At 40.2% G+C, this 16,418-nt stretch overlaps 1 protein-coding gene across 1 annotated transcript in view; it reads right to left on the reverse strand.

The window, feature by feature from the left end:
* Positions 1-822: 822 nt before the first annotated feature.
* Positions 823-16,418, reverse strand: part of MOSMO (modulator of smoothened) — a 32,456-nt gene continuing 16,860 nt past the window's right edge. The window contains exons 2-3 of the mRNA XM_065644834.1: positions 12,427-12,639; positions 823-4,688 (exon numbers count right to left, since the gene is read on the reverse strand). Coding sequence (XP_065500906.1) covers positions 4,504-4,688; positions 12,427-12,639 — 398 coding nt within the window. The 3' untranslated portion in view covers positions 823-4,503. The remainder of the gene's footprint in view (positions 4,689-12,426; positions 12,640-16,418) is intronic.

Raw genomic sequence — 16,418 nt, forward strand, 5'->3', positions numbered from 1 at the left:
TAAGGGATTTAATGCAGTTAATTATATGTATGCACAGCTGCTGAGAGAGCAGCTCCACAGCCCAACCAAAAAAAAAAAAAAAAAAAAAAATCAACCAAAGCAAAAGCCAGAGCTCCACGGCTGTGCAGGTAGCGGAGCTGCCCCTCAGGTTTAGACCATAAAGCCAGAGCAAAAACCATAATAAAACTCCCGCTTTTCACTTGGCTGGGCCTCCCGCCTCACTCCGCTGCCAGCCCCCCCGTGCCCTCCCGCCCACCAGAGCGTCAGAGCAGCCGCCTCCCCACAGGCCCGTCCCCAAACCCCCCTCACTTCACCGGGGAAAGGCCCCTCAGCCCCCGCGCCGTCCCGGCCCCAGAGACTCCCCTCACCTCACGCGGAAAGGCCCCTCAGCTCCCCCGCCCCCGAGCCGTCCAGTCCGCGGACCCTCCTCACCTCACCGGGGAAAGACGTCCCGAAAGCCCGGGCTGCCACCACGCCGCTGTTCGGGATCCCCCAAGCCCCCTCAGCATTGCCAGGCCACGGCCCTCACCCGACCCTTCCCCCCGTGCGGGCCCGGTGCGGCACCCCGCGGGGCGCAGAGCCGCCCAGCCGCACACCCCGCGGGCCGCAGCGCTCCCGCCGTGTTACGGCGTTGCCGCTGGAGACGCGGCCAAGCGCGGGAGCCGCCGGCGCCGCTTCCCGCCGCCTGAGGGCGGCAGCGGCCGGGGGCGCGGGGACCCCGCCGGGCAGGCGGCACCTGCGGGCCAGGGGCGGGGCCGGGCCCAGTCAGCGCAGCCGGGGCCAGTCGCTTTCGTAGACAATTTATTTTGATAAACTCGCTCAATAACAAAAATACAAGTGAAGAAAATTATGTTCATTTTATACAGTTTGTATTAACAGTTGTTCGGAAATCATTAATTGAAAAATGTTCCAACCAATTAGAAAACAATTCTCAGTAAAGGCCAAGGGACGCAGACGGTCAGGCCTCGAGCAACGCCCGGGCAGGACGACCTGCTTGCAGACACCGTTTCCTTCATCATTTTCATCCTTCACAAAGGTTTTAAAGGACAGCTTTCACTTTGTGTGTGTGTGTGTGTGTTGGGGCAAACACTAACCTACAAGTTGTGTTCTCAAGTGGTTAAACGATGGCTCTGAAACACAGGAGGACGGGAGGGCCCTGGTCTGGCGGCTTTTCTTCAGCCAGAGGACGGGGTCGGGGTGCACACTGCCAGCACCTTCGGGAAACCGGTACCGCTGGAAACCGACGTGAAAGGGTCAGACTGGCGCACCAGGGAGGCACAACCCTCCCCAGGGCTCACACAAACAGCTTCCAGGTGATTGTTTCAGCTGAGCTCAACGGTAAGATTCATACAGACAAATTAACTGGCTTTTCCTTCTGAAGGTTATTTTGAGTTTCCGGTCTTACATTTTGTTAGCCAAATAAACAGCAAAGTGTGCACAAATCACATCGTGATGGGACATCATACCTTTGGGGAATTTTGAAGTGAAAGGCTAAATAAGAATCCCTAGTGATGCATGAAATGAGGTGTCCTTCAACATGTTAAATATAATGGCTGGCTGAATCAGAAAAGTTTATGTAAACACTCACACAAATATGGGATTACCTTTGGAGAAGATTCATATGGAAACATTTGCTTTCCATGAACTGAAAAAGTCTACAGCTATTCAGGCATGTTCAATACAAACTTCCTGTAGATTAAACCAAAACCTTGTGCAAATAAAACCTATAAATAGTCTTCAGCAGATTTTACAGTGATGCTCTTCAGTATGAAAAGAATGCACACAACTTTAAAACAAAAGTAACAGACATAGGGTTTGACAAATGATTGCACCATAAAACAGTGTTTTATATACAGTTTACAAGATATGATTTTCTGCTATAAATTAATACTGTACTATATAGTACTTAGTGACCTTATTAAAAGCAACTGTTGACAGCTGTCTCTTCAATTACTGGGTGGAGGTTTTTTTTAAATGCAGATGGTTGCATCTATTTCTGGACTTAAAATGCTCACGTATTTAAACAAACAATTACTAGTTAAATCTCTGCTATCATTTAATAATTCATAGCAATAGCATTGGCAGATCAGACACATTTCCAGCCAGCCAGCCACAGTCTGGGTATGCTCCAAGAAAAGTGTTTATATTTTTTTATTAAACGATGATCCATTTAATCTAAGCTTAAATCCACTGTATACATTATGTTACTCTACTGAAGTATGCTGGGGGATGAGAAATCTTAGCAGCTGAAAAATTCTCCCCGCCACCTGTGTTCTAGTTACAAAAATCTCCTAGAACTATTTACAAGAGTGACATTTCTGAAAAAAAGCTGGTTTGTTTTTTCTTTTCCCAACATAATTTATGATCTAAGTTTTAGTGAATACTTCATCTTAGGATACAGCAGTGATAACATCAAATATTTAGACACATATAGAGCAGCTGAACCCTGCATTTTACATCCACCAGCATCACTGGGGATCTCAGACTACCCATGCAGATGAAGGCTTAAACTGGGAACCAAATAATATTTAAACCACTACTTCCAAAAGTAGATACCTGACTGTATTTACAGATTAGTGTACTTTAGAAAAATTTAGTGATTCGTAAACACTCCCTTCTACCTGTGAGTGAGCTGACTGGAAAAAAAAAGACATTAATAGACCATTCCATTGGCAATTTGTTCAAAAATGTGAAAAGAAAAAAATATTTAATTCAGCAAATAACCTTTTTGTATTAAAACACTTTGGGAGGAGGAGGACAGGGACCCACTAGGGTCTGAATGGCACACAGTTTAAAAGAATTGTGCAAATTGTCTTATTTTTGAACACTTAAGCTTATCTGATAAGTGACTATTTTGGAAACTGCTGATTACATTAACAACCACCTCATTCCAAAATACAGTCTCACTAACATTTTAGAAAAATGTCTATTTAGTAATGCAGTTCTTCTAATAAGCTCAATGAAACAGCTCTTGAGACATACAAATTTTTGTTTGTTTGTTTTCATAAGGACTCTCAGGTAAATCACAGGTTAACTGGAAAATAAATACTGACAGTGCAGGCAGCTTTCCTGGGACACTAAATTGTACTTGCTGCAACGTTAGAGTAGTGAGTTATGACATCCATGGATTCAAAGGTTTATCTTTGTGATGAAAAATAAAACTACCTTTAGTGAGGAATATTTACTCAAAATTTGGGTGACCCATAAATCCACATTTAAAAGAACAACTTCAGTAAATAAGGTATATATTAAACTATTATATTGCTCGTTTTTTTGTAAAGATGAATTAATACTCAAAATAAATTCATCCATCATTGCAGTGGAATAGTGTTTGCATTACTTTAAACACTCTGTTTTACTTGTGCTAAAGAAATGCTTATCTATGGTAAAATGCTGTGGTTGAACACGTATGAATGATAATGTAACAATGCAGTAGAAAAAAGAGACTTTCTGTACAACAGTTGCTAATAATTTAAATAGTGTCAGTTTCCCAAAATTAGGATTTTAACTTTAAGGTATGACATGATCTCACCTTCTACCCTCATATACAAATAAATTACCATAAAAAGAATTTTAGCTTAACTTAAAATTGCACCTAGAAAGGCATGGGATCGTTTGTACCTATTACAAAAACTGTTAAAATCAAGGGCTGCTACAAAGAATGAGGTAAACTGAAGACTCTCAGCTATGTGGCCTTCAGAGAAATGGCTTTTTTTCTATTGAGTTCTAGTTTTGCACACCACAGTGTTTTGCTAGCAAAGCGTTCTGATGTCTTTTCCAGGAACCATTTGTGTGTATATACATATATATACATATGTGTATATACACACACACACACATACATACACACTGTATACTGCATCAGCAAAATATATATATATTTATATATATATTTATATAAATATAAGGAAGAAATCCCCCTCTAAAATGTTCCTTAGTGTTTTTCTAGAGCTTATGGGGGAGGAGGGGATGTGTGTCTTCTTGCTGTTACATACATTGAGAGAACATGTTTTGATCTATTGGCTTCTTGGTGCAGTAATGCAAGATTGATCCACATTGGTGCCAAAGGCTTTGCTCATCAGAAGGAAGATGTAAAATACTAATCTCCTAAACAGTGAGGCCAGCCTCACTTGAATTCCTCTGTAACCCTCTGGTCTACCACAAAGTTCATAAATACTTTGACTTCCAAATCATTAGACGTTAAAAACAGAAACAGTACAGTAACATGGGACATTATGCTTCTCAGTGTAAAGCATTCTTCATTAGTTCCTATCACAGTGCAGACCTGACTGCATTAAATATGCTCAGGAGATTAGTCAACGTTGTCTGTATTTGGTTATGGGAAAGGCTCTCCTTTTTTTCATCCAAAGTGCATAGTGAGAACAAGTCAAAGCATTCTTCTTTTCAGTAAGCGTTCGATAGTCTGATCTAGGCATCCTCCCGAGAATGCAATTCTGACGTCTTCTTCTTTTCCAAAATAAAGTCCCACAGTTCAGACATTCATCAGCCAGGCAAACAAACTTTGCCAGCAAATAGAAGTCCCACTATTGTAAAGAAAATGGATAAGACAAACAGTACATACGAAGACCCAACCACTGTGTTATTGGGTAATTTATATGGTTGACCTCCAACTTCATTGATGTAAAATCCTATTGGAAATATTAGGGCTGCCATGCAGAATAGAATCACTGCAAAGAAAAGAGAAAAGAAAAAATGGTCACTGTTGTGTTGAAGTCAAAATATTTACCAGTTCATAGAGTAGTCTAGAAAAGCAAGTAAAGTATTCTGACAAAACCGAAGAGCTGAGATATTCCAGTACATAACTTGCTTGAAACAGCTGAGTAGGCTTTATCTGGCTTTTAAAACATCCCTCATCTACTCCCAAGAAAGCCTAAAAGACCCTCATTTTGATGGTAATTTCGGTCCTGCTCAATACATCATGAACTGTCTTTACAGAATAAAAATGTGGTGGAGGTACTTCTACCACCATCCACAAGTTTAGTCACAGACTTCATCACTTCTCCAGTTAGAGTCATTTTCCCCCAAGTCAAGATAAACTAACATTCAACATTGAAGAATCTCCTTTCTATTACCAGAGTTGGCTTTTTCCAACCATAGTCACCTTCTCCCATTCTTCCACACAAATTCATTTTCTGTGAAAGTTTTACTAAAAATAGAAAACACAGATTGTCACTGCAGTTTGTTTAGATTAAAAGATACCAGTTTCCTAAAGTTATATGGATGTTTCCTTACATAATGAAATATCCTTAGGACTTTCCATTAGAATACAAAGAAAGTTTTCTGATCCAGTTTAATCTAAGCTTCTCGGTGAAAAACTTCCAAGTTCAGACTCCGTGAGCAAAGAGAACCAAGCGATGAGGTTTTTTATTTCACCTGAACAGACTTAGGTACACAGTTCGTGCTTACAACTGACTCTGTGTGGACGTACAAAAAAGAAACCACAACTCCCACTAAAGCCATTTATCAGAACTACATTATGGATTTCACAGGCCTTCAGGTATCGATAGTGGCCAACATTCCTTGTGACACGTTTCAGTGCTCGGACCAAATCCAGGAAAGAACATTCCGTGTTGTAATCTTTCCCAGATGACAACTTCAGTGTCCCTGTAACGTACCTTTGGATGAGTAACCCTGGTCAGTTTGAATATAGCAATGTGCAGAGCTCTGCTCTCTCGACCAAGGGAGTGACTTCCAAATATGGCTCCTCTAAGAGGCAAGACATTCTTCACAATAAAAAGGATTAGCTTTGGAATTTGTTGATTGCATATGCAAGGGTATATAATTAGGTTTTTTAATCAGTATTGGAATAATACAGAATTTTATCTGATTCTACCAGTTCAGTCAACTATTAGTGCTTTAGACTATTTCACATCTATGTATTTCAGCTTTGTTTCAAACACTATTTATTGTGAGTGGAACATGGTATCCCAATACCCATTCAAACAAATCCAAATTATAACTGAGGGGAGGGAGGGGCTGAGCTTACTCTGTTCTCTCACCAATCCTACAAATCCACATATTAATACCAACATCTCCTAACATGATGCACAGCTAACACTGAAGCCTCTCCTAGTCCTCAAAGTCTACCTGTAAACCTAGCCACAGGAAAAAGAAAATTCAAGCCAATTTACAATGCTCCTGGCCTGAACAAAGTACATTACATGCTAATTTTTTCAGTCTTCCCTCAGTTAACACAGACTGCAGCTCTTTGTTAGTAAAGGACACAGGTGCTGTCCTCATCTCCCCTTTCTCTTCTCCACCACTAAGAGACAGAACAAGCTCTGTGGATGCTGTTCCCTGCTTGAGCTTCCCCACAAGCCAAACAAGCGACAGTAAAAACCTCTGGGAACACTGATAACCATCACCTGAATCCTCGGTTCCTGGGCAAGCCAGCAGTGCTGCAGCTACTTCTGTTTCCAAAGGTATGTAAAACAAATTCAAGAGCTCACCTGTCCCCTTAGGCCTTACTAGGACAAAGTCCCTAGTCTTTTCAAATGAGGAAATGATGGGCTGGAACACCCTCAACAATTTTTAACGTAACTTCATGACTGCTTTTCCTGACTAAATACACAGGCTCCGGTTTTTCCAGCTACAGTGTTACATGCCCACTCTACCTTTTTTTTTTTTTGTGTGTGGACTCCATCATGTTTACCCAAGACAAACAGTTTATCACGTACCTTAATGCTCAAAGCTTGTGATTTGCATAGTACAGGTCTCAGCTTCAAGGAAAAAAACTACTCATCTTCTATAGAACAGGCTAGTTATGGGCGTGATGAATTTGAATTAAAAAAGTGTCCAAGTACGACTTGGGCATAAACAAAAAAGGACAGTTTCATAAACCATGATCTGCATCACATCATCACCTGTTCCTTGCTTTTCAAAACACATGAAGCACCTTGCAAAATACCTTGATTCAAAAAGCAGCTGCCACCAGGATGAGCCTTTCTTTCATTTGATAATACTGAGCAGGAAAAACTGAAATGTTCCACTAGAGTGAGCTCGTGTCTTGCTTTTAATGTAACAGTACTGGCAAATCATTTTTTAAAGGGGAAGAAAAAAAAATATAAAGAAAAAAAAATCCGGCAACTGCATAGTTACTACATTCTTGCTCAATGCTACCTCGTTAGGCCATCTATTAAAATAAAACCAAAGAACCAGCAACCAGATGTTAAACATTAAATAATCTAGACGTTTTAATCTACATGATCATTGGCCCACGTAATGGCACACTACACAATTAAATCCTCAAAGACTGTTTCTCTTTTTAAAATTTTATCTTAACCAACAGCTGGTCCACCTGAGGACAGAAAGCTTGGGTGTGTATTTCTTGAGCAGATCGGTGTAAGCATAGAAGAGCTCTATACCTGAGCGGTCCAGAAAACAGTGGTTGGTCTGTGAGTAGTAACACAACATACAATTAATAACAGTTTGAATATTCTGAGTATGAGTAACTCAGCACGCTTCCTTTTACATCCAGTTTGTCCCTGACGAGCATTCCAGTTTTTTTAGAAAACTTGTTACATTTTAACAATAACACACTTACAGGAAATAGCTTTAGGATTCTGAAAACAACCTGCACTTTCAAGATTAAATCTCCTTTATTACATTCAAGAGCTACACATCTGGAAAAGTTCTGGTGGCCTCATGGATATGGTTGAAGAACAGATCTTCACCCCTCTCTACTAAACCGCTGTTCTTTGGGGTGTGTTGTACATACGCGTACAGGCACTCCCAGGTCTGAGCCCTGCTAGCAGCACTGTGCCGCCAGGTCAGCGTCTGCCCAGCGTCTGCTTGTGTTCCTGCCCAAGGACAGAAGGGTGCGGGTACCTCAACTCCCTCAGTTCACAGCAGGAGGAAAAAACAAATTCTGCACGTCCAGGCAGTATGCAGAATGCTGACATGCATACACATTTCAAACATTTATTACAGAAGTAACCATCCATCTTTTCCAAATAACAGTGCACATGTTCTGCTGTGAGTTTAATGAAATAGCAAACGAAAAAACGGATTGATCAAAGTCTGTCACATTAGGAAGCCTGAATTATGGCAAAGTTTTGAGAAGTCATTAAGAAAAGACCACATGATAAATTTCTAAAAATAAACCAAACAACCAAACCAACAACTAAGAGAGAAAACCCAGACATGAAGTTCTCATATAACGCAGTTTGAATTCTTTCAGAAGGAGGTTTGTAAGCTAGAGGATAGGAATTCCTCATACAAGCCATAGTCCAAATCTGACTTGCAATATCTGTTAGTATCAACTCAGTGAATTTCCAGCAACATCTTCAGCAACCCATAGAGAACTTCTCCCTCAAGAGTACTTATGATTTCAAATTCTTCCTTAGGTAGAAAAATTTGCAGAAAAGACACTTCCTGGATAAAATTTCTATTACCAAAAATATTTAGGTAACAAAACACAATCATTTCTAGTCTGCTTCTGAATGGTGGCTGTAAAAAAAGATGTAGTTCCCTTAATTCTTTAGCTTGAAATTGTTTTGTGCATCCAATGACAACTTCAAAAAATCCAGTATACGGTGTATTAAAAGGAGGAAAAAGCTATGGTCTAGTCTTTGGAGGTCTCATTGCAGTACCTGCTTGCCTCTTTAGAGATGCATAAATAGAAAGCAGCCTTAGGTGCAAATCTTTAATAACTCAAGCAGCACTTTATTTACGGGGGAACATCAGGGATAGACATTTTCAGCATATCTACTGTTAGTTAAGAATGTGATTATCCTGCCCCATTTTCACTTGCATTCCAAAAAGCAAGGCCATTATACTCATGAACATTTAGATCCCTAGACAAAAAGAACAACAGATTCTCTGGTAACTGCTGGAAAAAAGGCAGAAATATGATTTTTGTGTCTAGCATCTCCTCCCTTGATACATCTCAGGAAAACACTCAATTCAGTGGTAGCAGAAACAGAATTAATTCATTTTCTAGCTGTGGCAGATGGTAAGAGACCTAGATCTGTGTAAGATGTAAAGAGATCTTGTGGGATGTTCTGTGAATTCCTGCAACAACCAAAATTCCTATAATATACATAAGACCTCCTCAGTGGCCTCCACAGAGAAGATGCTCTGGACATTGTTTCTCATTATGGAACCTAACATTATTTGTCCCAAGGACCATGGAAATTACGCTTCAGATTTACCATAGGTTAACCACATCCTATCTTCTAAAACACAAGACTGCATAAGAAGCACCCTGAAAAAGCAAGAGGTTTAGAGAAATTTGAAGTAGGAATAGTAAAAAAGGAGCCATTTCGGAGATAACGTGGAACAATGCCAAAGGAAGGTTACTTGTCCTGCTCCCAACTAATGCCACTATGTCACAGGAACACCAAGAGGAACCCACTCTCCATTACTTTGTACGAATTTGGTACTGCAGTTAACAGGACTCAAACAGCAATGACAGTTTTGATAGTATCTATGCCTAAAGTGACGATACCTATTGCATCGGTAGGAATGCTTTGATTCTTGAAAGACTCTTCTGTGCACGACGTGAAGGAAAACTGTCGCACTTGCCTGTAGAAGACTTTTGTCACTCATGCAGTATGAGCTGGAGGAGGGAAATCTCTCTCCTCTCAACAAAAGTGTTTTGCAGAGAAGCCAGAAATACAAGTTTCTGCACAATAACACCCCCAATGGATGGGGAAGGATGCAAATGCTGTGCTAGTACATAATCTCTCAGGTGTATCCTTTTAGCAGTGTATACAGGAAAGAGAACTGACAGGTCAAACTTTTGTCCTTCATGTGTCCCCTTAGCTAAACATGACAGACAAGAGCACTCTCAGCAATAATACATGCTCATAGATGCACAGCTGAAGAAAATCTGGAGTCATCCAACATGACTACAAGAAAAACCTCCACAAAACACACCAGCTATATATTTATACATAAATTCCAGCATGAACTAGGCAAGAGTGACCTCTTACCAGGCTCTCCTTGCTGTTGTCAGAGTTGCAAGGCAAGGGCTGAGCAGGAGGATTCCTTTGCGCTTGGGTCATTTACTCTAGACCCCCGTGCATCTGAAGAGAGGGGAGCTGCCTGTCCCAGAGCTGGCCCTGTCAGTCCCTGCAGACTTCCCTGCCTGCCTGGGACAGCGTGTCTTACGTTGTGTTCAGAAAGTTCTGCAAGAAGAATATCTGCTAGTGGCCTACACTAGGCTGTTGAGTCTTGAAAATACCTGCAGAAGAAATGTAATACAAACATGAAGTTTTCCCTGCCCCCTTCTAATGAGTTACACATGTCCTCATCATCCAGCCCTGACACTTCCCAGGAAGGACCCATTCATGGTACTCCAGGTTGATTCCACACAGCTACATTTCCTAATGCTATCTAAAATAGATTACTAATTGCCATCCAATGGACCACAGAAGTCACTCTCATCAACTTTTTGAAAAACAAAGAGCTCTTCCTCCGATTCACTTCTTTTCCAAAAGTGACTTTTCTTACAAGAGACTTAAGTAGTAAAATTTCCCATCATCATTGTTAACAGGAATGCAAAGGTCACAGAGTCGTATGTATTGCGGATGAATACCAAAGACATTCAATTTTAGAACTGTGACAACACAGCAATCGTATCTTAATAGATTTATGAATAATTCTAAGTTGAAAAAAACCCCCGAATTAATATGTTTCATTATTAAACATCTCATAACAAAAAGGCAAGTGCTGAAATAAAAAGAATGTCCTTCTATATTTGGACTTCTAATAATGGACCTGTTGCAAGCCTAAAGAAATCTGCAAAAAAATAGCTTTAGGGTATCAGATTTTTTGACTGAATTAACTATCACAGTTGTAGAAAACTAAAGATGTAGGGATGTGTCAATTGGAGATATTTAAAAAAAACAACAACAACAACAAACCCACATTAAAATATGCAAAGCCCAAAATACAAGCTCTCAATTAAGAAAAAAACCTCAGTAAATAAATTATGGTTTCAACTATTAATATATAGTACCCCAAAACCCCTCCTTACCTTAGAGCTTTGACTTCAGCCCACTGTAAGCATCTTAATTTTATATGGAATTTTGAGTTTAAACCCTCCCTGCATACATTAGATATACATGAAATATGTATAAACAAACAAGGGCACTGGAAAAGTTGGGATGGAATATTCAGTAACACTCATGTCTGCTATTTTAACCATTCACTGGAAAAATAAATAAAAGTCAATCATAATGGATACAGCATTTCAATAGCTCCATTGTCTGCAAGAGCTGCACTACTAATTTAATGTGCCATGCAGCAAAGTTGTCAGAAGGACGGCTTTGATTGTACAAGTGCCTCAGTGAAGTACCTTTGCTGAAGCTAGGTGCTTTTTTAATATTATTCCCTCCCCCAAAACAAGGTTAAATCTCATTCATATTAGATATCATTAGCTGTCATAGACTTCCATTAAACCTTATTTATGCCTGTGTAAACCACAAACTTGCATTTTCTAGTTAGTGTTCACACTACCTTTAGTGGTATGTCATAATTCAAGTCAATTTAAAAGCCCTCAGGTTTTGAGTTTTTTCATGCTGTCATCCCCACCATTAAGGCATCATTTCACAGTTGGGCTAAGCCTGTAACACACACCAAGAAAAGGAAATTTGAAAATTATTCCCCTTAATCATTATAACTGCTTTTCTTTTGCACTGAAGTAGCCATAGGATATATTTACATGTGGAGGAGGCTCAGCCTTTGCTGTGAGCAATTTTGCTGGTGCTCAGGGGGAGCAGAAGGACACCGCTACCCTCCCTCCAGCCAAAGCACTGCTGCGGGTCACTAATGGCAGCGAAAGTCTCGGCGCTGTGAAGCAGAGCAGATGCTCTGCAGTGGGAAATCCTCCTGCATAGCCAATTAGGATGCAGATATTCTGAATAAAACACCTGCTGTGAGCGCAAAGCAGGACCGAGCCAGCATCAACCCTGGATGAGGTATTCACCAGACACATGAAGCAGGGATGGATTTCAGATTGTACTAAGTCTCGGATGCCTCCTCTTCCTAGGGGAGGGAATTTCAGTCATTCCTTTCTGCTAGGAGTTAAGTACTGGATTTATGGGAGTGGGGAAGTATGAAAGACTATCAGATACGTAATTCAGGACTGACCTCTTCTATCCCTGCCCATTTTCTTAGGCCAATTAATGGCAACATCCAAGGAAGGTAAAGGGGTCAGGCCCTCCTTTATCTCACCTTGGGCCCACAGACTACTAAACCCTCTCAATTATACTTACTTAAGATTCCAACCCATTGATTTTTGAATATTTTTATTTTTCCCTTCGACGTGGTATTTAAAGAGAAGGAATCTTTTGTACGGTAAGAGCCCTAAGCACTGCTCCTTGACAACACTGTAGTGTTATTTTAGACTCCACCAGTTTATCCTGCATACAGGTCAACTGTGTAGTTGAGGTCACTTACTTCCAGTGAAAGCTATCCAGCGGGCATATTTAGTAGCTTCTCTTCGCCAGTGGGAAGCCACCAGCAAACCACATGTGACAGTTAGTGAAATGATTCCCATAATGATGAAAAATAACGTAGTGACCCACTCAGGAGGCAGCCGTGGAGGAATACAGGTCCTGTCACGTCCATGGATGGTTTGACACTGTCGCACAAGGCCAACTGTGAGAGCACCTGAAAATACACAGCAGAGAGGCAAGTAAACTTTCAAAATCCTCTCTGAGGGGCGCTCAATTGAAAAGCAAAGCTCGGAATTGTCCAAAAATAAGGGATTCTTTCTTTGATGAACCTTAATAAGCCTTTCAAGCGCAGAGGACAGGGGAGGCACGCTTTAAACATCTATCTTCATGTTCTTTCATCATACGCTTGCACAAGTTGAAGTGAGATGGCTGCAAGCTGTATCTGGCTCTTGAGTGGCAATCAAGGTCTAATCAAAGGGACAAAGCACCCCTATAAAGCCTGCCAATATCAGCTAAAGTGGTAGCTGAGTTGTACAGAGGATCACTCCTCCATCTGTGCAAGATGAAACACTTTTATAATCTAACAAAATGAGCTCCAGCCCCCTAAAATGCCTTTAGTTGTCTAATGCCTTTTCCACTCAACTGTAAATACAGCTTTAATCTTCAAAGTCTTGCAGCACAAACTGCATTTAATTCATACCAACTTTTTAAGAACATTAAAAAAACCCAACACTTCTTGACAGTAACTCTTTAAGAGTCTGTCTCTGCAAAACCATGGTCAATTCTTTTGATAGCTAACAAGAGTTACTACATACACAAACTGGGGTATCTACACAAAAGATCTATCAAAAAGATCCCAGAAAAAGGACAAGACTGGTATGGGAACCATGAAGTTTTACACAAAATTATGTATTTTCTGTTAAACAAACAAACAAATCTGATTTAAAATCAGTGTTTTTGAGACTCATAAAGAAGTTTTTAGTAAGGTTTAATAGTGAAGTTCTCTTTATTTAGAGAATTTTAACCCAAAATTAACATGCAAGATGAAAATCCATTTCTTCCAGTGACTTTCAAACATCAAGTCCTATATTTCTCAGTGTTGTCGCTTCTTCTGAACTGTCTTCCTAAATAATCACAATTGTCCTTTATCTAAATTAGCAGTGAAAAACAACAGTGGACAATATTAAAGTCAACATCTTCCTCCACAAATTATTATAAGTAAATATTTTTATTTTAAACAGGTCAACTATAACGAGAGGGCAACTCAGAAACAATTACAATAAGATTTGGAAGCTTAGGTTTAGCATGTCTTTTGGAGGGAGAAAAAACTGTCATACTTTTTAGCTTCTTTTTGAAAAAAAAAAAAAAAACAACATGAAATAAAGAAGTAATTCAATAGCCAAAAGTCCTATCATCACCTCTTACCACCCTGGAGCCAATTTTTACGAGTGTTCAGGCCCTGGTTGCTTACACCTCAGCAATGAGTACCGGCAGAATCAGCTCTGAGCTTAGAATCATTGGGTTAGGAGGCAGAATATCACATTTTATTAGGTGGAGCACTTCTGATATACTCCTAGAGGATGAGAAGAGCCAAGAGCGAAACACCACTGAATCAGTCCTGTTGAAGCATTCCTGTAACCTTTGTTTAGACTACAAATTTTTAGCCTTATTCAAATACATCCTTTTAATTACATATTCATCCACTGAAAGATTCAGAGATGAACTTTCAGCTAAACGTAGAAGTAAAATCCTTTAAAAAAGTGTCAGTTACAGAACCAACAAAACTGGCATTTTCTACTCCAGATACAGAGCAATCACACCATTGCTGTGCACCAGGATTACACAAACCTGAGCGATCTTGCACAGCTCCCACACCTCTACAGCACAGAGTTTTCCATCAACTGCTTCTCAGTTGCTTTTTCATAGCCTGCAATGTTTTCATTTTACATCAGCTACTGGGACAGAGGGAAGATGTGCACGTGTCCTTAAAAGTCAGGCTCCCTGAAACATACACACGTTGCAGAACCTCCTACAAAACACTAAGTAGTTTCCTGTAGTTTGGGGATAAAGAGGCCATTCACTGCAGGACCGTGGAACAGGGAATTAATCCAAATCACTCTGCAGGACTAGGATTTAACAACAACTTCACTATACTTACAGTAGAACTCAGTTTTTTCTAAACTGCAGTTCTAAAGAATGACTTCATAAAATGACATCACACAATAAATGTTTTTTGACTTCAGAGACCTCTCCTGAATTGGTGGCAATAATTTAGTGCATTTTTAACCTTGGCAAAAGCAACACTGATAAGAACCACTGTGCTGGACTCCGTTCCATTTTGTGTGTTAACTGGAACTGAAGAAGTTGCTATAGATGACCAGGTATTAGAAAGAGACACTAACAACTTGAGATGCAATTTGCAGTTTATGTTGAAGATGTTTTTCAATTAACAAGAGCACATTTAATTTGTCAGATTCAGGACCAAAGCTAAGCCCGGCAGTGCCACATCTAGAGGAAACAGAAAAGAACTCCACTTTGAACTACTATTTTTCAGTGCACGTTTTTTGCTGTCAACATCTACTTCTCCAAAGGCTGATTTTCTCAAAGAACTCCCCCAACACACCCACAACTCAAAACAAAAAATTTTTAAAATTAAAAAAAAAAGGCAAAATTCTCCCAATTGCAAGTACCAGGGTAGCACCCCTTTTGAAGGTACAAGATAATTGCAAGAAACCACTCAGAGCAGGGTTTCCTCAACATCAGTTCTGGTGCTCAAGTGTGTTGTTCCGCTCTTTTTTTTTCCCCCCCCTTAAATCAGAGTTTTAAATCATCAGCAATTTAATTTCAGGATCTGCCATTTGGATGAAAAACACTGAACTGTATAGTTAAGCTTTTGCTAGCACATATTCAGTATTTTCTCTTAACTCTGCTTCATGGATTACAAACTTGAAGTAGATATACTCCGTATTCAAGGTTTTGAACCTTGAGCCTGCAAACTCTAGGGAGGCAAATGCAGCGCAAGAGAAGGTTTGTGAACTATTTCTCAAGTTCCACAAAGGTAGCTGGGAGAAACAACCTCATTATGTGCTCATACATTTAGTTCAAGTTTAAGTTCACTATACAGGAATTCCTCACTTGTATACATAAACTGAGCAAAAGTAAATTAAACCTCATAGCTTGCTCCCATAGTGACAAATCTTCTGATGAACGCAGACTTCAAAAGAAGTCTCTAGTGTGAAAAAAGAGTATTTATTTGCCATGAAATTCAAAAGAAGAGTGGGTTTACATGGTATTTTATTGCCTTGCTCCCAATCTAAAGCAATGAAGCAAACAGTTGCCAGGCAGCTGCCAACAAACTAAGGTGTTACAGAAAATCTTGTTTAACCTTCTCTAGTCTGTAATTGGAAGGAGAGGCAGAGATACTGAATCAAACAGTCCTCCTGCCTGTAGTTAGAGAATAGTCCAACAGTCCGTTTCAAGCCAGTCACCAATTTCCACTCTAATTCCTAGGTAAAAGAGGTTTTCCGTCATTCCTTCAGAGCAGTTCCAGCATAATTGCTGAAAATCTAAGTACCTAACACAGGTGTAAAACAGCACTGCTAACGCTAGTAGATTAGGCAGCTTAAAGATGGATACAGCCCTAAAACATGTGGAGTAACCACACCTGCCCATCCTCCCCCTCCCAAAGGCTGCACTGCACGGCCAGCGGGAGCTCTAATGACAACCTGGAGATACAGGGGGCTGCTCCCCTTCCCCCATGTGCCTCTCTTGGCTTTCAAGATCGGCCTTATGCAGGTCAGGACAACTAGTGCGAGAGGTGATTAGGATATATATTTATATGTATATATTTCTAATTACTAAAAATGAGATTCAGCCTTGATCAAAACAGAGAATGCTGCACTGAGCAAATGTCAGTGAAGTGGTCCTTAGTCTATTCCAGTAAATCTATCCCCTAAAGTGCCACTGCATTTCAAACATATTAAAAAACCTTCC

This window comes from Caloenas nicobarica, chromosome 14 (genome assembly GCF_036013445.1).
Source record: "Caloenas nicobarica isolate bCalNic1 chromosome 14, bCalNic1.hap1, whole genome shotgun sequence".
Taxonomy (NCBI): domain Eukaryota; kingdom Metazoa; phylum Chordata; class Aves; order Columbiformes; family Columbidae; genus Caloenas; species Caloenas nicobarica.